At 44.5% G+C, this 22,318-nt stretch overlaps 1 protein-coding gene across 5 annotated transcripts in view; it reads left to right on the top strand.

Moving 5' to 3' along the window:
* Positions 1-22,318, top strand: part of tweek (transmembrane protein KIAA1109 homolog tweek) — a 703,556-nt gene that overhangs the window by 116,472 nt on the left and 564,766 nt on the right. For all 5 annotated transcript variants that reach the window (XM_075687924.1, XM_075687922.1, XM_075687923.1 and 2 more), the window contains exons 11-12: positions 665-762; positions 21,084-21,241. In XM_075687924.1, the coding sequence (XP_075544039.1) occupies positions 665-762; positions 21,084-21,241 (256 nt within the window). The remainder of the gene's footprint in view (positions 1-664; positions 763-21,083; positions 21,242-22,318) is intronic.

Raw genomic sequence — 22,318 nt, 5'->3', positions numbered from 1 at the left:
GGGAAAAAGGGGTGTGACACTTGTGCGTGGCTCACTTTTAAAATCAGAGGGTGTGTCGATTGTAATAAACAGTTGGTCAGTTGGTAGTAGCACTTGTCCGCATCTTTCGTGTCTTCTTTAAGTGTATGTGTATTGTTCGTGCTGTTTTTGGAATTTACAATGTGAGACCAACTAGCCCAACAGACGGTCCGGTCCTTCTGAGGTTAAGATTGGTCGTGTAGGAGAGGGGTGTGTAAGCATGCCATCACTTACATTGACCAAGGAAGGGCTAAGGTTTTTAGATGGTTCGTGATTAAGACCCTGATGATATCACCTTGATCCATTCATGCTGATTGTTGTTATTTTTCTTCCTCCTTTCTTTCTTTTTTCTATTTCCTGCTGGTGCCTTGTATGTGTACATAGCCTAGCATAGTAAGTAGAATAAACAGTTAGAAGACAGCGCTCTTTTCATTCTGTCGCTATTGTCGTTCTTTCCTTATTTTTCCGCACTGTTACATAAGTTCTGTAGCTGCTGCTTTTTTGGTTTTCACTTTTGTTGATCATGAGTTCATTGTTTTGGCTAACACAAAACATTAATCAGTATAGCTTGTAGTTTCTGTAGGCTAGCTCTCATTATGATGCTCTGTATATTGGTGTCATTGATTTTGAAAATTTATTTCAACAGCCCGGGTGGCCTTCTGTGGTGAGGTCTTCGACTTGTCATTTGACCTTCCCTTTGTGGATTTCCTGCCCCCTCAGCTTGGACTCAAGTTTTGGATTCAGGCAAGTTTTTCATTGTTTTACCTGTGCCTTGGACTATTCTGTTTTAAAAGGACGTCTTGTTGGGCGAGTTGGTCACAATTCATCTTGGCTACTAGGCGCGAAAACACACACGTCACAAGGAAGGAGACGGGACAGAGCGCCACTTACAACTGCTTTTATTCGGAGGCACACCACACACTTATATACCCGTCTTAGACGCAAGGGCACAATCACATCAAGATTGATATGGAAGCGCACTGGTTAAATATTTCTTCTCAGCCATATATAAAGATATTGACGGGTCGCTGACGCACATGCTTCCTTTCTTTCTGATAAAGAAAGCTTCAATCACTTCCCGAGCTTTTTGATCTTTACTTCTTGCCAGAATTCGCGCCCCTGCAAAACATGGCTCACAAGAGCATGATGGGTAGGACTTAATGTGCTTGGGAATGTTTGGCCCTTCTTTATCTTGCTCTACATTTCTCTCATGTTCCCTGATTCGGTCGTTAACGCAGCGCCCCGTTTGCCCTATGTAGGAGCGGCCGCATGAGAGGGACATTTCGTACACAACGCCTTCGTTGCACTTCACGAATGGTCGCGCATGCTTGGTGCCGCATCCATTTTTATCGTCACTTATTTTTTTGATACGAGAACAAATGGATTCTGTTTCTTTACTATAGTAGAATCTTGATGATATGAATCCCTCGGGACAGTGAAAATATTCGTATCACTCGAAATTCGTATCACCCAACAATGTAAGAAATCAAGAAATTAATGAAGTTAAACAGTGCAGCTATGCACTGGCCGACTTGCTCAAACATTCACATTTTTATCTAACTCTTTTTCTGCAATCCTAAGACGCTGCTTTATCTCATGGCAAAATATTTGGAAGAAATATGCAGCAGAGTTGGAGAAAATTGCACTTCTTTAGTAATAGTGTGTTTCTTCAAAATAGAGAAGAAAATTGGGATTCAGGAGTGGAACTTTCTGTTGACACTATAGAGTTACAGTCGAACCCACTTTTAACATTCCCAGATATAACAACCTATCGTTTATAACGACCACATCTCAATGCATTCACAATTTTCTGATCCTGTCTATCGGGACTGCTTCCAGATATTTATTTATTTATTTAAAGATACCTTACAGGCCCCTAGAGGCATTGTGTAATGGGGGAGAGTACACTCAAGGATTATAACATAAAATAATTAGGATACATATGTGAATAAATATACAAAATGTACAGTGTACAGTGCAGTGACCAGCATGGGACATAAGATAGGCTGCTGCTGCTGCTGATGGTGGTGGTGGTGGTGGTGGTGGTGGTGGTGGTGATGATGATGATGATGATAGCAGGGCTATCATTAGATAGTAGGCTATCAGGGCAGGGCACCGTAGCAGGACCTGCTATGGTGCGGTGTGCCGATTACTGCCGCCATTACAGTTGAAGACGTTGCAGATGTCGACAGCTCGGTGTCATCATGTGGTGGACTGAATGATGAATGAAACAACTGAGCCAGTTCTCCCACCGTCAAACAGCGACTCTACCTCGGGTGATGATGATGTGCCGTGCGCTTCGGAGCCTTCATAGGCGTATCGGACTTGAGCCTTTGCAGTCCTTGCATCGGCGCACAGAGACAATACAAAACTGGCAGAAATACAGGTGGACTTGGTTTCACGTAAGCGGATGTGTGTGCAGCAATGGATTGACCACTTCTTCCTTTCTTCCTTTCAAAGGGGCCTTAAAACGTAAATAAAATAACCTTTTTTTTGGATACATTCGTTTTCCACAGTCGATAGTTCAGACTTATTTATGCTCGCCGTGGAGTCCAAATTATCGGTCGTCGACTGTACTATGCCACATTTTGTTCATTAGATGAACATTTCTAAGAGAAATTTGCAGCTAGGCGCAGGAACATACCGAGAACAAGATTGCCACTGAAAATGTGGTTTAAGGACAAAAGTGTTGCTGAATTGTAAGTGCTGACACCAGCTTCAGTGCGGTTATTTTCTGAGCATTTTTTTCGAGTCCACATATAATGAACTACTAATATAATGACCACCTTCCCCGGAACTATCGAGCTCATTATAAACGGGTTCGACTGTAATATAACCAACTCTTGGTAACTGCAAGGGCTATGCCACACTCTAAGAACAGTTTACACCCTTTGGCTTGCCCCTTCTGCCACACAAAAATAATCGTCATCTGCCTTGATGCGTTTCCTTTCTTTATCGCTGCGAGCCCAGAACTTTCCAGTAACGAATGGCACGCGCGTTATCAGCATAGAACAGTTTACACCCTTTGGAGTGCCTCTTCTGATAACGCGCGTGCCGTTCGTCACTGGAAAGTTCCGGGCTTGCAGCGATAAAGAAAGGAAACGCATCAAGGCAGATGACGATTATTTTCGTGCGGCAGAAGGGACAAGCCAAAGGGTGTAAACTGTTCTTAGAGTGCATGTTGCTATTCTATGCAGGCGTGCAAGCACAGATGATGAGATGCGCAATCAGTGAGATCATGAGCCACCCTCAGCATGGTGGCACCATCTACTGTATTTACTCGAGTCTAGGCTGGCCCTGATTCTAAGCTAACCACCGAAAGTTGAATAAAAAAAAATAATAAAACTTACCTCGAATGTAGGCTGAACAAAAAGGTGAGGACAGTGTTCACAGAATGAAAACAGTGTTTATTGAATATGAACATGCTGAGCTCATTCTACGTCATCATCGCTGCTGTGGTCTGGTAAATGCCACCCTTGTTGCGGCGCTATCTAAAAGCATCTCCCGTTGCCCTCTTCAACGACAGATGTTTTTCTCATCGGTGCTGAAGTCCCACCCGGCTTGAATGTTTGATGATGCCTCTGCAGTTACCACAGCTTTTCGTTTGAAAGTGGCACTATAGTGGCATCGCCTGTTTGGTGCGATTATGATAGTGCCACACCGCACACCGATACGACAGAGGTCAAAATGGTGATGTCGCTCGGGTACTTCAGTTGGCTACTGGCGTGGCTAGTAGCTCCTAAGTACTGACTTTTCTTGGTAGCGTTAGCTATGCACCATATTTATCAATTTCAATTAAAAACTGGTGTGCTTTTTTAAAATCCTTGAATCTAAGCTGACTGTAGAGTTGGGTATATGATTATTTGAAGATAACTTTCGGCTTAGATTTAACTAAATACGGTAGTTCAGGCACCTGCAAATCTGTCCGTTCATGCACCATAAATATTACATCAAGGTTTTATATATAGCCATTGGATATTTCTGAAACATATACAGAATGAACCTTACACATTGTCCATACATACATGCTATGTGTAAATGCTTATTTTTTGCATCATATATTAAATATCTTTAGCATTGCAAAAAAAACAGAGGTAGCAACATGGCGGAACACCTTTGCGGTTACCACATTTTTTACCCAGCTTTTCCACTAGAGTTAGTATCCTGACTCTTATGGTTGATGCAGAGCTGCCATCTTGGTATTGCCGTAAGCATGAGAGATAGATGATTCAGTTACTCAAAGGGTTGTATTTATCCATGCCGAAATAAAGCAAACAATAATCAGTAAATTATTTTATTATTTCAATCTGCAAGAGTAAAGAAAAGAGCATTTAAGTTTTCTTATCGAGTGGCAGGCAACCTCTCGAGTGTACAATACTTGAACAATATTCACACAAACTCCCATTTCAGTGCTTGATTGTAATGTGTCCTGCAAGAATATACGTAGCCAAACCACTGGTAAGTATATCACACCAGAAATACAGAAAGAAATTGGTACTCTACATAGGGAAAGCCACCACTTTTCGCTGGTGCCCGATGACAAACACATTACTGGCACATGTACTTGCTTCTCTTTTTTGGGTGACTGCTTTCCACCGTCTAACAAATGTTACCACCAATGTGGGACGTGCCCGCATGTATTGGAAGTTTCTCGAATGTTATTGATTTCCCTACCCGTTGTCTATTGTTGCCGAAGCTTGTGTAATCTGATTGCATGTGCGACGTGAATTGTGTCGAATTTTCTGGAAGACACGCAGGCACCAACAATTACTTTGGAACCTTCGATGACTCATGTATAAGAGCTGACGCACTTGGCCGGCAGATCAGATTAAGACAATCGCTGACCGTGTTCACTGCTGTCACTGTGCTTTGAGTGTAACTTGCTTTTGTGGGTACAAGTTCGCCCAATAAGAATTAGTTTCGTCATTCACTGATTTGCCACTGTATTATTCACCGTCCCTACTACGTGACATTATTTTTAAATGTGCAACTATGCGTTAAATACTGTTTTGTTATAGCCTAATTATGTCCCACTCTCTCTGTAATTCTATTGATTATTTCTTACTGTGTGTAGTATTGTTAAATGAGCTGTCGTGTTCAAAAGTGTTCGATTTCTTGTTTGTGCATATTAGAATACTATATTACTGTATATTAGTGCATTTCCTACCCTGTATTTTTGTATATGCATTCACATATGTATTTTAAATATTGTATGTTATAGTAATATTTGTTCTCTCCCCGCCTACACAATGCCTCTAGGGACCGTAAGGTATCTTTAAATACAAAAAATGAATAAATATGCACCAGTATATCCCTTTCAGATGCCACTTTATCTCGTTGATTGAAAATTTACTTTCACCACATTTCATGCATCTTCAAAATCCTAGAAAGCGTACAGCTGCGGAAACGATGAAGAATTTTCAATTGCTGAGTGAGTTTTGTCAAGTTTGCAGAATGTGGACACCACGCGAAAACTCGCTGCAGTAACATCAAATATGAGAGCATAATCTATTTCACGTTCTGAAAAGTTTGAAAAGCACTTATCCAGGCACTTCAAATTATGCCTGGTGGATGACATTTTGAAGAACAATGAAAGAAGTGAACCCGATAGATACAACACACTGACAGTGAGTAAAAACATCCAACCATCTACCTTCCCACGCATTTTGCTAAAACAATCTGTACATGTTATTCAAAATTGCAGCACAATTCCAATCATAGGTGTTTCAAGATGTATGCAACACATTTTAAATATCATTACTTTCATCAGTGCTTCTGCTGTTGATGCACTATCTTGCTGTACGCAATTTTGTGCACATTGTATGAAAGGGATAGGCATGCTGTTGTGCATGCACAACGCTCTTAGCCTTGGCTCCGCTGCAGAGTGATATGCGCATATAATTGTTATCGCAATAAAATGTGGCCTCAGAACAATAGACAAAGCTCACCACTATTTCTACTATAATACTGTTGCTGCAATTGGTGCTGGGCTGAAGGGTTAAAGACGAAACTATAGGTGGGTGAATATCAGTTTTCTCAAATACAAATCGAATATGAAGAGCAAGTATCCAATTGATAGCATAGTCACACATAGGCGAATATATTAACAGAAGGGATATTACGCTTGGATGGATTATAGTGCTAAAAGTACAGCTAATTAGTATCAGGAGCAAGGGATTGGTTATAAATGCAAGATGACTAATTGACATTAAAGAACTGCATGAACAGCCTCTCAACATCATTAGAGTCTGTTTTCAAACAAGCTTTCAAAGAATTAATGATAGCTGTATGACTACAGCTTTTTGCAACATAAATGGTTGTCGAAAAAAGAAAAGAAATTATGAAAAATAAAAAGAAAAGCTACTGAAAAGCTTCTGTGCTGTACACAAATGTAAAATTGGCTTTTGCAAGGAAAACATCAATGGCTTTGGTGTGAAAGATAAAACTGCTACATGACTAGACTGCCAAAAACACTAAATGACAAACTGCATGCAAAATCACTGTAGGCTGTCAGGCTTCCGTGGCAAAACTAAGAAAAAGCTTGCACTAGCCATTTTCTTTTTGCATCGGTTAGAAAACTTTCGTTGTCATTTCAGTTCTAGTAATTTGCTATACCCAATTTTCTGGATTATAGCTTGCACTCTTTCTATATATAGACTGCAAGGGCCAATTTGGGTGGAAAATAAGAAGTCCCTTTTTTTTTTAGATTGTCCACCCTCGTTGTATAGACGGCAGAGATGAACTTCAACTGAAAATAGCTTTTTTTTCTTAATTTGTCTTCTACCAGTAAATAGTATACAGTAGAACCCAGTTTATATTTCTTGGTAAAAAACGTGAGAAAAAATGTACAAACTGGTAAAACATCCTACCCGATGTCACTAAAAACTTTGGCAAACTCAATTATAGTTGACATCTGTGTAATGCAATTAATTAAGGGAAAATGAGACATCCTCCCAATCGTAGCAATTGCTAGAAAGGGAACCCATACTGGTTTCCAGAAAGAAAAGCCTCGGAGTTGAAGAAAAAGTCATCTTGGTCCGGTACTCTAACCTGGGACCACCGCCTTTCCGGGGCAGCCGCTCTACCATCTGAGCTAACCAGACGGCTAGCAGATGGCAGGGCGAAATCAAATTTGTCAACAACTCGAAGCAAAGGCAAGAGTTTGACGTAATAGTGCTGTGGAAACCTGCAAAGTGGAGGGAAGTAATTAATAAAGGGAAAATGAGACATCCACCAAATTGTAGCAGTCGCTGCAAAGAAAACCCGTATGGGTTCCTCGAAAAGAAAAGCCTCGCAGTAGAAGAAAAATGCAGCGTTGGCGTAGAGTTAAAACACCCGCCTCGCGTGCAAAAGGTCCGTGGTTCAAATCCCGGTGCCGGCAATTTTCCACCTGATTAAAAAAAAAAAAAAAATCCGCGTGTTGATAAAATTGCATAAACAGGCCTGGAGTGTGGCCTGATCCCGGTCACCAGAACCGGTAACGCACTCCCTCACCAGAGCAGGATTGGCCACCCTGGTGCAGTACTTGGCCACAACCTCCTATATGAACACAACAATCAAACCCCGGCCCTCAGTCCCCAGCAGCTGTGAAGCAACTGACCACGGCGGCGGTCAGACCTGCGACGCAGCAGAGGGTGCTAAGAATCACTGGCTCCGGACAGGCCGCCATTGGAATATGAACCTGGCAACGTTCAACGCTAGAACGTTATCTAGTGAGGCGAGTCTAGCAGTGCTTTTGGAGGAGTTAGAGGGCAGTAAATGGGATATAATAGGGCTCAGTGAAGTTCGGAGGCCAAAAGAAGCATATACAGTGCTAAAAAGTGGGCACGTCCTGTGCTACAGGGGCTTAGCGGAGAGAAGAGAACTAGGAGTCGGATTCCTGATTAATAAGAATATAGCTGGTAACATACAGGAATTCTATAGCATTAACGAGAGGGTGGCAGGTCTTGTTGTGAAACTTAATAAGAGGTACAAAATGAAGATTGTACAGGTCTACGCCCCTACATCCAGTCATGATGACCAGGAAGTCGAAAGCTTCTATGAAGACGTGGAATCGGCGATGGGTAGAGTGAAAACTAAATACACTATACAGTCGACTCCCGTTAATACGAAGTTCACGGGGAGCGCAAAAAACTTCAAATTAAGCGAACTTCCAATTAAGCACAAAACACAAAAAACAGCACTTTATTTGTGGCGAAATCGAGTATTTTCTCTAAGAAAAATAGTCGGTCATCTTGCTTTGCTTCTTCTTGCCGAATCGCGCTGCTGAAAGCAAGTTCTGCAGGCTGTAGATGTGGCGGAACGCTTCTTCCGCGTTACCTACAGCGGCAAAAAAGCGCTCCGCAAGAGCAAGGCCCGCAGCTACATCGGCAGCCTTAGGTTGCGGCTCGCCTTCAACGTCATCGTCGCTTTCCTGGGTCGCTTCCTGGGGCCGAATAATCTCTACAATTTCGCTATCCGTCAGCGCACCGCACGTTTCGACCGCCTTGTCTACGGCGACGTAATCTTCAAAATTGACGTCCCCGAGAGCATCACCAAAATCAGTGCCGTCAAGCTCGCTTGTTGACGCTTCCTCCGCTGAAATTTCAGAGGCATCCTCCGAAGGAGCTGCCACAATACCGCAAGCCCTGAAGCAGTTTGCGAGTGTTTCTTGCTTCACACGATCCCATGCTCGCGCCAACATGTGGATGGCACTAAGCAGGCTCACCTCGTACTTTGTGGAGCTATCCATACACAAAATCATGCGCTCGAGGAGGTGCCGCCTGTACAGGACTTTAACATCCTTGATGATGCCTTGGTCCATTGGCTGCAAAACAGCCGTTGTGTTTGCAGGCAAAAATGTGAGGTGTATTGCACTCAAGGCTGGCACATTCACGTGAGCACTGCAGTGATCGACAAGGAACAACACCTTGCGGTTCGAAGCAGCAAACTTGCGGTCCAATTTGCTTATCCAGCTCTTGAAGATTTCGGCCGTCATCCACGCTTTTTTGTTCGCCTCATAGTCCACAGGCAGCGTCTTCACGCCTTTAAAACATCTCGGCTTCGCGGCTTTCCCGATCACAAGTAACCGACATCGTTCCGTGCCAGTCATGTTTGCCGCGATCAGCACCGACACTCTCTCCTTGCTGCGTTTGCCCCCAGCACAGTCGTCGTCCTTGAATGTCAGGGTCTTCTCTGGTAGAAGCCGATAGAAGAGTGCAGTCTCATCTGCATTGAAGATGTCTTCCGGTCTGTATTCGGCGAGATATTCACGCAGCATACGCTGCGCACGCTGCAAGACTAATCTTGCACAATCTCGCCACTGCCAGTATGCAGTGCTGCGTGCACCTATGGCACCCGCATGGCCTCCGCGATCAGCTCCGGCCGCGCGTGGCCTCCGGCGGGAGGCGAAGCGGCTCCCGCCGGAGTTGATCGCGGAGGCCACGGCAGCCGTAGCAATGAATAATCGCACCGCTCCAAGAAGGATGGCGTTGCGGGCGGCTGCGGTGGCGATGACACCAATGCGGAGCACGGAACTGTTGCAACACTTGAAAAATTGCACATTCTACCAAAGAATGACGGTCACCTCGAGGATCCCGGCTGAAAATGAACTTCCAATTAAACAATATTACTGGATGAGGACTTCGAATTATGGAGCGATTTCTTCTATAGGATTACATGCAAAACTGACGGGACCAGCACTTCACTTCTAATTAACCGAAAATTCCAATTAAGCGGCTTCGAATTATCGGGAGTCGACTGTACTAATGGGCGACTTTAATGCCAAGGTAGGCAAGAAGCAGGCTGCAGACAAGGCAGTGGGGGAATATGGCATAGGCACTAGGAATAGCAGGGGAGAGTTATTAGTATAGTTTGCGGAACAGAATGATATGAGGATAATGAATACCTTCTTCCACAAGCGGGATAGCCGAAAGTGGACGTGGAGGAGCCCGAACGGCGAGACTAGAAATGAAATAGACTTCATACTCTGCACTAACCCTGGCATCATACAAGATGTGGACGTGCTCGCCAAGGTGCGCTGCAGTGACCACAGGATGGTAAGAACTCGAATTAGCCTAGACCTGAGGAGGGAACGGAAGAAACTGGTACATAAGAAGCCGATTAATGAGTTAGCGGTAAGAGGGAAAATAGAGGAATTCCAGGTCAAGCTACAGAACAGGTATTCGGCTTTAACTCAGGAAGAGGACCCTAGTGTTGAAGCAATGAACGACAATCTTGTGGGCATCATTAAGGAGTGTGCATTGGAAGTCGGTGGTAACTCCTTTAGGCAGGATACCAGCAAACTATCGCAGGAGACGAAAGATCTGATCAAGAAACGCCAATGTATGAAAGCCTCTAACCCTACAGCTAGAATAGAACTGGCAGAACTTTCGAAGTTAATCAACAAGCGTAAGACAGCTGACATAAGGAAGTACAATATGGATAGAATTGAACATGCTCTCAGGAACGGAGGAAGCCTAAAAGCAGTGCAGAAGAAACTAGGAATTGGCAAGAATCAGATGTATGCGTTAAGAGACAGAGCCGGCAATATCATTACTAATATGGATGAGATAGTTCAAGTGGCTGAGGAGTTCTATAGAGATTTATACAGTTCCAGTGGCCCCCACGACGAAAATGGAAGAGAAAATAGTCTAGAGGAATTCGAAATCCCAAAGGTAACGCCGGAAGAAGTAATGAAAGCCTTGGGAGATATGCAAAGGGGGAAGGCAGCTGGGGAGGATCAGGTAACAGCAGATTTGTTGAAGGATGGTGGACAGATTGTTCTAGAGAAACTCGCCACCCTGTATACGCAATGCCTCATGACCTCGAGCGTACCGGAATCTTGGAAGAACGCTAACATAATCTTAATCCATAAGAAAGGGGACGTCAAAGACTTGAAAAATTATAGACCGATCAGCTTACTGTCCGTTGCCTACAAACTATTTACTAAGGTAATCGCAAATAGAATCAGGAACACCTTAGACTTCTGTCAAGCAAAGGACCAGGCAGGATTCCGTAAAGGCTACTCAACAATAGATCATATTCACACTATCAATTAGGTGATAGAGAAATGTGCGGAATATAACCAACCCTTATATATAGCTTTCATTGATTACGAGAAAGCGTTTGATTCTGTCGAAACCTCAGCAGTCATGGAGGCATTATGGAATCAGGGTGTAGACGAGTCGTATGTAAAAATACTGAAGGATATCTATAGCGGCTCCACAGCCACCGTAGTCCTCCATAAAGCAAGCAACAAAATCCCAATAAAGAAAGGCGTCAGGCAGGGGAGATACGATCTCTCCAATGCTATTCACAGCGTGTTTACAGGAGGTATTCAGAGGCCTGGATTGGGAAGAATTGGGGATAAAAGTTAATGGAGAATACCTTAGTAACTTGCGATTCGCTGATGATATTGCCTTGCTTAGTAACTCAGGGGACCAATTGCAATGCATGCTCACTGACCTGGAGAGGCAAAGCAGAAGAGTGGGTCGAAAAATTAATCTGCAGAAAACTAAAGTAATGTTTAACAGTCTCGGAAGAGAACGGCAATTTACAATAGGCAGCGAGGCACTGGAAGTCGTAAGGGAATACATCTACTTAGGGCAGGTAGTGACGGTGGATCCGGATCATGAGACAGGAATAATCAGAAGAATAAGAATGGGCTGGGGTTCGTTTGGCAGGCATTCTCAGATGATGAACAGCAGGTTGCCATTATCCCTCAAGAGAAAAGTATATAATAGCTGTGTCTTACCAGTACTCACCTACGGGGCAGAAACCTGGAGGCTTACGAAAAGGGTTCTACTCAAATTGAGGATGACGCAACGAGCTATGGAAAGAAGAATGATAGGTGTAACGTTAAGGGATAAGAAAAGAGCAGATTGTGTGCGGGAACAAACGCTAGTTAATGACATCTTAGTTGAAATCAAGAAAAAGAAATGGGCATGGGCAGGACATGTAATGAGGAGGGAAGATAACCGATGGTCATTAAGGGTTACGGACTGGATTCCAAGGGAAGGGAAGCGTAGCAGGGGGCAGCAGAAAGTTAGGTGGGCGGATGAGATTAAGAAGTTTGCAGGGACGGCATGGCCACAATTAGTACATGACCGGGGTTGTTGGAGAAGTTTGGGAGAGGCCTTTGCCCTGCAGTGGGCGTAACCAGGCTGATGATGATGATGATAAGAAAAATTCATCCTGGTCCCGTACTCAAACCCGGGACCACCGCCCTTTCGGGGCAGCTGCAGGGTTGCTCAAATTGTTGCAGCACAAAATGCCGACGTGCACCTAGATGAAGAGGCTTGAGTGGCCTAGACGCACACTTATCGTTATTGTGGCTTCGGCAACCTTACATTTGCATTCCTATAATTAAATCTGGGTCAAGCGGCTTCTTTGGGTAGAGCACTTCGGCGGGAAGTTTTCACGTGCCACCCCCCCCCCCCCCTGGCGAGAATTGTTGCAGCCTTAGACGTCGATGTGCGTCGAGGTGAGCCCGAGCAGTCCGAGACTTGCTTTGCTGCATTTCTAGCGAATAGTGTTTTAGGCAGCAAAGGAAAACAAACAAAATCAAGTTGTTGCATGACGCCGGAATACCATGCCACCAGAGTAAAACATGATGCTTACATGGCGCTGCCTGCAGCACGGTATGGCAGTGCATTTTTCTTCTCGCCTATTGAAAGCATAGGATATGCTTCCAATTGCACTACACTGCAAGCGCTGTGAAACAGATAGGTGCACTTGCTCAACAATGCACATTACTAAGGTGAAGAAGCTTATTGGAATAGGTTTGGCAGCATTATCTGTTGACACGACGTGTGACAACGGGCGAGGCGATTTGCTGATACCGGATGAGAAAAGTGAGTGTTTACCGGCATTTTCACATGACAAGGGGGGACAAGTATTGCGGGGAAGTTGTTGTGGTGGGTGGCTACTGCTCTTGACCTCGCGTACCTCGCATTCTTTTCTTGCTCAGACACATCTAGTGACTGGAAAATATATCATACAATTGCAATGTGGTGATGTACTGAATGCTAGTGCCAAAAAATCTTGTTTTCTGTGAACATATTAACAGGTAGAAAACAAGCATAAATGTATTGGGTCATTTCTTGTGTTCTTGATTGCAAATTTTCGCACTCTGAAATCGTACGGAATGGGATCGTGTCAATGAGGTTCTACCGTATATAGGTAAAGAAAAATTTTGTCAGCCAGTAAAAACCTGGGTACTTCATGTTTATATATATTAGATCAACTACGTACAGGAGGAAATTTTAAAATGCATCAAAATCAGTCATGTCAGGGCTACCACAGCAAAACAAGTCAAGCATGTTCGATTCGACAAACAGCTCGTCAGTGCCTTATCGCTTTCAAAATGATTAGTTCTTTATGCACGCACTACTACTGAGCTTAACAAAGCCGGGAAGGCTCTTAAATCTTTTCAGTTGCGTGAGAACTGATCTTGTGGGTTCAGCCTATATAATATTCCGTATAAATGCATTGCACATTTTGCAACAAGGTTTTGTGCATGTGCTCACAAATCCAAGTACTGAAAAGCAAGGGGATGTGGTGATCGACTGGCAAAAAATGTAAGATCAATAACTTTTTGAGAAGTTAATTCACAGACTGTGGACCCTTTTCCATTTTTTTTCAAAATATTCTCGCAGAAAACTGCCTCGAATTATGACAAATAACTCATTACATTAGGTCTGGCAATGAAATTTTGATGCAAATCGAGAAAAGAATCACATTTTTCAAGCGTGTGTACCTCAGCAACCATGCTACGTGGCATGGCCATCTTGGCATGGTTGAAAAGCACACTTTACCACCTCTCCTTTCCCCATGGCATCTCCATGACAAAAAAAAAAGGCACAAGATCTGGGATACTCCCTGTGTTGTGACAGGCAATCTTCACCCGTAGTGCTCGCTTGATGCTCCTACCTTGTTATTTGGCTTGGTCGAACGTGTGCAGAACTCCATGGCCACGTTTGTGACCGGTTCCCGACCAGTTCGTGATGCCAGTAGGCAAACGATTTGGCTCCTCATGTGGAAAGAGAGAAGCTAGGCATCTGCTCTTCTTGCTCCCACGGCGTGTGGAGGAGCGCAAGAAAATATGAAACTATAATTTTCATAGTGTGCTTGTGGTGGATTGTGCTAACCTGGCCATAGAGCAGATGCTCTTTGAAGTACATTTGGATGCTTTCACAAAATGGAACCTGATGTTCTCTTCTACATGCGGTAGAGAAGTATGTTTGCGTCATTGCTGTTATTGCATCTGTCTGTTAATGCATATATTGCAGCTGCTTTGAGCCTAGTAATGCAAAATGCCTTAGCTTGCCTTTGCTTGTACAGACAACTTACGTTAATTCAACCCTGATGGGACCAACGAAATTGATTCAATTATCCTTCAAGTCGAATTAAACAAAAGGCAAAACACACTGCCAATTCATTTGTAGTACTTGCCTGTGTATTACAGGCCCTAGAATCGAATGCACATTCAATTTCTTGACACATGAAATATAGCATGCATCTGACTTAGGCAATTAGAAGAGGATAACACCAAGGAACTTTATCTTCACAGAAGATAAATTTATTTACACCCGATGTCCATTGTCATCATTCTTAGGCAGTACTTCATCGCTGTCTGTAAACCATAAGATGTCCTCTCTACGGTTCATATTGTGTTTGACATTCTGCATTTATCAAACAAATCAAATCGCAACAATCACATACAAGATGGTGGCCCAAGCCTTACTAGTTTCTCCTGCAATACAAGCAATCCTTGAGAATGCCAAGAACACATTGCATGGCTTGTTGCTGCTAGCTTAGCTTGTTAAATAACTTATCTTTCAATGAGCTTTAGTAATCAAAGATTGAAAGTGACACATCTTTGTCATGCTATGCACAGGCTAGACGAGAATGTAGTGTTCTAGAAGGTTTATAGTGTGCTTATATCGCGGCAGTGCCTGACACACTTAGTGTCATCATTGACAGGTGGCACGTTTTGCAGCTTCACCGGATTGTTTTTAGCCATCGAGACTTGGCGGCTGTCACTCATGGCCATAGTATTTTCCAGAAGATGCTTAAAAATTCCCAATGTGCAAGGCATGGGTATTATATTTGTGCGTCTTAGCAGTGCTTCCTGAAAAACTTGGCCATCTTGGGGAGTCATTACGGAGCATTGACGAGATCTTGTATAGGAAGCGCTGATTGCAGTTATGCTGTGAAAAGCTTATCGTGGCCACTATCACGGAGCATAGAGCGAAGGCATTTCTCCGCTTTGTCCTGCTTTTAAACTACAATGTGGCTTAAAAGTGTGTCACTCAAGTACTCAGCCTCCGTGGCATGAGCACTGCCGCACAGTACTTAAAGGGCCCCTCACCAGGCCTCATGGCAAAGTTCGGTTATGCGCTGGAAGTTGTTACGCATCCTCTAGGGAACGTACCGCAAAACATTTTTCAAATCGGCCCATTAATAGCCGAGATAGAAATATTTCCGGCCCGCGAAGTCATGATTTCAGCAGGTGGGCTCCACTGCGAAGCCAGGCACTCTTTCCCCTCACCCTGTCTAGCCTCCGCAAGCGAAATTCCTTCCCTGCGCTCTCCCATACCGGACCTCCAGGATTGCGTGACACATATGTCATGGGCCCCGCCTTCATTTTTTTTCTCCATGCTTTTTTTTTTTTTCCAATGCTGCGTATTTCCGCTGACGGCGTTGCGCCAAGCTGTTGTGTTTCATGCAGCACACGATTTTGCGCGCTGCTCACAAGGACATATGACTAGCGGTATAATTCAGTGCTACACGAATACTGAGGCAGAACAAGCGGATCGCAGAGCATCATCACGCGCTGGAACACGGTAGAAAATGGCATAGTTTCGGTATCTGTAATGACTACACGACCAGGGGAACAAGCAGACGAAGCGGAAGTACATCCCTCTTGCTTCGGTGTAAAGTAAAACAAAAAAACACGCAGACATTCCATTTGTGTGTTTTAATAGTTCTTTAAACTTTAATTTGTCAATTCAAGCAACAGATCACACAAATAACAGATGTTGCCGCAAATAATTGTCGAAGTCATGTGTCACCACGAGCGACGTCACACTGTGGACACGAGTACGTAGGCACAGGGACATGAGTACGTCACCATCCGGCTCGAAGCACGGTCGCCACAAGGGAAAGGGAAAATGGTGTTCAAATTTAAATTTCAGACCTTTCTGCGGCACGTAGCGATGTAATACTTTGCAAGCACGATTGTTAGCACGCATTGTTTGCTCTGTGTTTGTCAACTCAAAATGGCCAGACCTGGTGTGGGACCCTTTAAACGCCACTGGGTCACACTATTATCATCCATCGTTCATGGATGGCTGATCCTATTAACCCTTTCAGAGTCAATGACATAAATATACGGCGCCGCGAACTAGTCCACCATGGTCAATGCTGTATATATACGGCGCCGTCTGTACGTTTAAAAAGCGTGCCAATTATCCTACTTTTTCATTCCGTGCATGTGTTTCCACAATGCATGAATACAGGGAATTTTTTTCTTGCGCCTCCCTCTCCCCGTTTTTGTTGCACGGTTTGTTTGCCCCGGCGCGTCTATATACCACCGCTCGCGCATTGGCGCGTGCGGTGGTTAGTTTGGCTTTTGTTCCGCGGGCAGTTTCGGCTTTTTGCGCTCGCAGAACTGATGCCTGTCTCGTTACTAATCGCTCAAAGGGCGACCACCTGTCACTCGCTCGTTTACTGCTCACAGGGATGCGCATGCAAAGAAGGATGCCGCCGTGCATGCGTTTCCTTTTTTTTCTTTTTTTGCAGACTCGCAATAACTAATTGCCTCTGGTTGGCAATAAGATGAAGATTAGTGGAAGTTTGTCACATGTTTTGCTTTTTTGACAGGCACACAGCCACAAAGTTTTCTTGAGCGTGCTCACCCACTTCGTTCGATTACGCTATGGACGTAAATATTAGTGTAAGAGCAGGAACACTTAAGACTTGCGAAATATTTTCATGGGCGCATTGTCCAAGCCTTGAACTGTGTATACAACAATGCATCAAATCTTTAATTATAAGTTTATTTCCTTTTTTTATTGTTGTTATTGATGAATAAACAGTATATGTATATACCAATGCAAAATATATTTTTCTCACTTTACGGTCGCCCAAGAAAAATTACAAAAAATTTTTTCGATATAGGTTCCTCTGAAGAATTTAAATCTGCAATAAAAAAATATCGACCCTGGGCTGTTGCATATGGTAAAAAAAAAAGACTCTGAAAGGGTTAAAAATGCAAGTTGTACATTACTCTCACCGCTGATGAAGCACTTAAAGAATAGCATTGGAAAAGGCATTGGTACAAAATTGCGGCACTACACTTTTATTTTTCTTCCCCATGTATTGATCAATGTTGAAGAAAGCCTTAGAAATTATATTCTGCAGTTTTATGTGCCAAAACTACAATCTAGATTATGAGGCAACCGTAATGGAGGACTCCAGGTTAATTTTGACCACCTGTGTTCTTTAATGTGCACCTGATGCACAATACATGATTTGTCGCATTTCACCCCCGCGAAAATGTGGCCACTGTGGCCGTGATTTGATCCCATGACTGGGTGCTTGGCAGCACAAAACCATAGCTGCTAAGCCACAACAACGTGTTGGGGTGGGGAGGGGGAAACGTATGTACTTGCCTGGACCATGAAGGCACGTTGCTATTATTATAAAAAATTGTGTTGACAACCAATTATGACATTTATCAGTCAAGCACTGCTGCTTTGCAGGCCTTGTCTTTGTTGATTTATTACAGGCAAAACCTCGTTCTTGCACCAGTGCAATTTGATTTGTGCACATTTTCTGTGCCGACGTCTAATAGAGCACTCCATTGAGATTGAGAGGTGATATGACGCATAACTCCAGTATTTGGAAGGAGTCTTCACACGAAAAAGAAACAAGCACCGTATTGTCTCTGCTGTAACATCTTCATCTTGCACTGAGCTGCATTCTGCCATGAAGCATTGGTAGTAGCCAAAGGAAAATCTGAATAGTCACTGTCCAGTATGCTTTGGCTTCTCTTCACGGTTGTTGCATTATGTTCGCATCTCTTTCTTTTGATCCTTGGCTTTGAGGTTGTTTTATTAGATAGATACTGAGGCAAATTCAGAAGAATCACAAGGATGGCATTCTCCAGCAACAACGGCCTGTCACAAGGAATGCACAACTTCTTGCTGTCTATTAGGTTTACCTAGGCCCAAATTATACACTGTAGCTTGAAATGTAGTTTGGAGACAGCACAGGAGTGATCTAGTTTCTTACCAGCATGGTGGAAGTTCCTTTGCCATTGCTCTCGCCATTCTTCATTGTGGGGGACAATGAACAAAGACAGCTATGGTGCATTCTTCTCACGACTGTAGCCTGTTCCGTGTCTGGTTGCAAAGCAATAGCTTCGATGATGCCTACGCATTCTCACTCACATGTACCGAATACTGAGCAAAGCATCAAGCAAGCAAAGAGCGGCACTACTTCGCATACGAAGATGGCGGCCCTTTCAAAGCGAGAGCTGGGAACACCAAGCTACTAGCTACCGTAATCATGCCAACCCAGTGGCGCAGCGAGTACGGGAAAGTTTTTCAGGAGGAATGCATGTCAACGCATACCCCTGGTGGCTGCCAATGTGGCCAACACCGAGTGCAGCACAGTGCAGCAGTGGGGCCATATGGCAGTGAGCCCACGCACCCCTTCTAGAACGCACTGGCGAGAACTTCAGATGTCCCCATCTTGGGAAGGCAATGGCGATGGCCCTGGTAGGGTGGCTTCTAGTGGTAGGGTGGTAGGGTGGCCCTGGCTAGGGTGGCCTGCTAGGCTGGCTATGATGATAGGTTGCTACGAATGCCACCAATGCATTTTTGGTTTCGTATCTGATTGCACTACGCTGACAGTTTGCATCCCAGTGGAAAAAAAAGGAATAGTTGCTTAGAATTGGGTAAATATTGTAATAATTAATCTTGAGCTAATATTCTATCTTAAAAACCTACTTGTTGCAGGCCGAAAGTAGGCGTTTTCAATGGGACACCTCCTCACTATACTCCTAAGCTCCGCCAAGACAGACGCTGCTGCTAAAGGGATCGCTATTGGAGTCACGCTAAAAGGCTCAGGTGCTGACTGTTTAAGTTTGAATTATCTGGCGAAGGCCAGTTTTAGGATCAAAATAACGAAATTTGTAGCCCATAGACATGTATGGACGCGGTGCAGGATTTCCTATCAGGATCGAATGAATTGAAACATCAAGTTAGTCAAATTTATGGAATCCTACTGTATCTTGTGGAATTCTCATTCGTGCTCTTGGGACAAAGGAACGACAACACAACAGTGCAAACAATCACAAGGGCATTTATTGCACCTTTCATAGACCAATGCCTGCTAGCCGAGTTGCTCCCCACAAAACATGCCGATGGGCGCGCGACAGATCTAGGAAGTCCGACTCACTGCGACCGGATAGCTAGCAAATATGTTCGCCCCATGCTGGATCCCAACGCCTGGTCGTTCGCGCGTACGATCCCGCGAAAGGTGGCGCGTTCGAAGGAAGCCACGCGAGACGGTCTCGCAGAAGCATGGATCGGCGCACGCGCGGGACGTCCGCGGCGCTCGCCGACCCGCAGCCCAAGAGGAAGAGCTTTCTCCTATTCGCACCCAAGTAACCCCGCCGGTAGGCGGCGTTAGCAGCGCAACACTCGTGCCATCTCTCGTACTGCGCCTCAACCACACCGACCGCCGCGGGTCCCAGGCCACGCGGCGAAGCCGCATTGCAGGAGACGGGAGCTATGCGGGAAAAACAACATATCAGGGGACGCGTGAGAGTCGCGCATCCCCACAATCTATATAATGCCACAGCCATCAGTCCATTATACTATGAAGCAACTTTACTCAAGTATGTTTACGTATGTTTATCCGATTTAAGTGTGTACTAATGATGATGAAATAAACTTTATTAAAAAGATAGAGCTGGTGACTTTGTTTATATTGCCCCTCACATGGGTGCCTTTCTTAGTCCGAGAGGCCATGGCCCTCAGCTGCCTGCCCTGCCTGGTTCACCAGTCGTTGCTGGCCCTCTGGGTCAGCACTGGTCAGCAGGTGATCCCCCTGCTCATCAGATGGCATTGTATTCATTGGCACCTCCGTGACACTGTTGCACTCCCAAACCATATGATAGAGCATTTTGGGTATTCTGCAAAAACGACAGTTGTATTTGTATAGTGTAGGATGTATCTTGTCATGACAATAATGTGGCGTGTAGGAAGGAATTTGTTTGGAGTCTTTGTAGCTGCATGGCTTCGTCCCTACTGTGGTATGAGGTGGTGGGTATTTCCTTCTGTCTAATCTGTAGTGCTCTGGAATGTATCTTTATCATTTTGGGATGAGCATCAGTGTACAATTGCCTCTCTGGGGATACCCAGTACTATGTTCCCAGCAAAGGTATGTGTATTGAGGATTTAAAGAATTAGGAAGTTCTCTCTGCATACGACTAATGTGATTATTCTATTGCTGTGACTGTGGTTATACTGCTTTCCGTAGCAAATCCCAGTTACCCTGGGACAAATATTTTGGAGCAGGTGCTGTGCCTGTGCACTGTGGTTTTATACGGGAAACCTGAATTGTGGGTTGCCAAAGCAGCACACAGGCTGCGAGATAACATGACCTAGTGGGGGATTCATTCCGACCACCTGGAGTTCTTCAATTTGCGCTTAAATGTAAGTACTGGAGTGTTTTGCAATCCACTCCTATCGGAACATGGTGGGCACCGCAACTGGGAGTTGAACTGCCACCGAGGCACCGCAGATAGCCTTGAGGCAAGAAATGGCTGGGCATGCTGCAAGTGCCATCTCTTTTCTCATGGAAAAAACTAGTCAGGGAATAGCACAGATAAATTTAATGCCACAGGCACATCTTCCATTTTTTTGTGTGGAACCCATGATCCGTATACCTTTGCTCATGTTTCAACCTGTTCTGTGCGAAACAATTTGCGAGATGCCCATGCTCTATACTAGTGTTTGCTCACTGCATGTAATTCCTTGTGTCTACAATTAAACAACCTTTTGTTTTAGGCTGAAAGTGTTTCCATGTTGGCCTCTCTACCTGAGGGGGATCCCCATCGTGAACTGCTCCTGCTGCTAGACCGCAGTGCCTTGGTTACTGACCGAATGGGAGCTCCCAGACTACAGCCGCCTCCAGACAAGAAATGGCACTTTGTAGCCCAGCCCAGGTAATTTTCGCACTTTTGCAATACATGCGATGCTTGCTTCAGTGCACACAATTAGGAAAATACGCGAATGTACAATCCTTAACTCGATGTGCTTCCCACATCTTCACATTGCTGGTCAGTCAACAGCTAAAGAAAACACTTTTTTTTTTGTAAAGAAGGTACAGTACCATGTGAGGTTTAAAAAGCCTCGTATAAATAAGGAACTGCACAAAAGAATTGATGAACCCAACCTCTTCTTGCTACACAAGACATACATAAAAGTCAAGACTAAACTGACTCTGACCTAAAAACAGCAAGACAGAACTATTATAGTCTTGCCTTCCAGTAATTTGAAATAAAATAATAAATGGCAATAGTATGTTTTCCAGGGCAATTAAACATGTTTTTATTTTCTCAGCTTCACTTACTCAATATATGGCACAGAATTGTGTGTAAGTTGTGGTGTTCTCACGCGTACTCTTAAACAATGGAACGGCAACACAGTAGTTCAAACAATCACAAGGACTTTTATTGCACCTTTCATAGACCAATGCCTGCTAGCCGAGTTGCTCCCCACAAAACATGCTAATGGGCACGTGACAAATCTAGGAAGTCTGACTCACCGCAACCGGATAGTGAGCGAATATGTTCGCCCCATGCTGGATCCTAACGCCTGGTCATTCGCGCGTACGGTCACGCGAACAGTGGCGCGTTCGAACGATCTTGTTCATCTATTCCCGGGGTAGGCCTCACGAGACAGTCTTGCAGAAGCATGGATCGCTGCACGCGCAGAATGTCTGCACTGCTTGCCGACCTCGAGCCAAAGAGGAAGAGCCTTCTCCTTTCCACGCCCAAGTAACGCCGCCGTTAGGAGGCATTTGCAGCGCAACACTCGCGCCATCTCTCGTACTGCCCTTCAACCAGACCGACTGCCGCGGGCATCAGGCTGCGCGGCGAAGCCAGATTACAGGGGCTAGGAGCTACGCAGGAAAACAACATATCAGGGGATGCATGAGAGTCGCGCATCCGCACATCCCCCCAACCAGGATTCCGGAAACGCCGACGCATTAGTCGGTATGAGCAAGCGTCATTCGCGCC

The sequence above is a fragment of the Dermacentor variabilis genome, chromosome 4 (assembly GCF_050947875.1).
Source record: "Dermacentor variabilis isolate Ectoservices chromosome 4, ASM5094787v1, whole genome shotgun sequence".
NCBI lineage: Eukaryota > Metazoa > Arthropoda > Arachnida > Ixodida > Ixodidae > Dermacentor > Dermacentor variabilis.
This window is presented reverse-complemented; position numbering and strand designations above follow the sequence as displayed.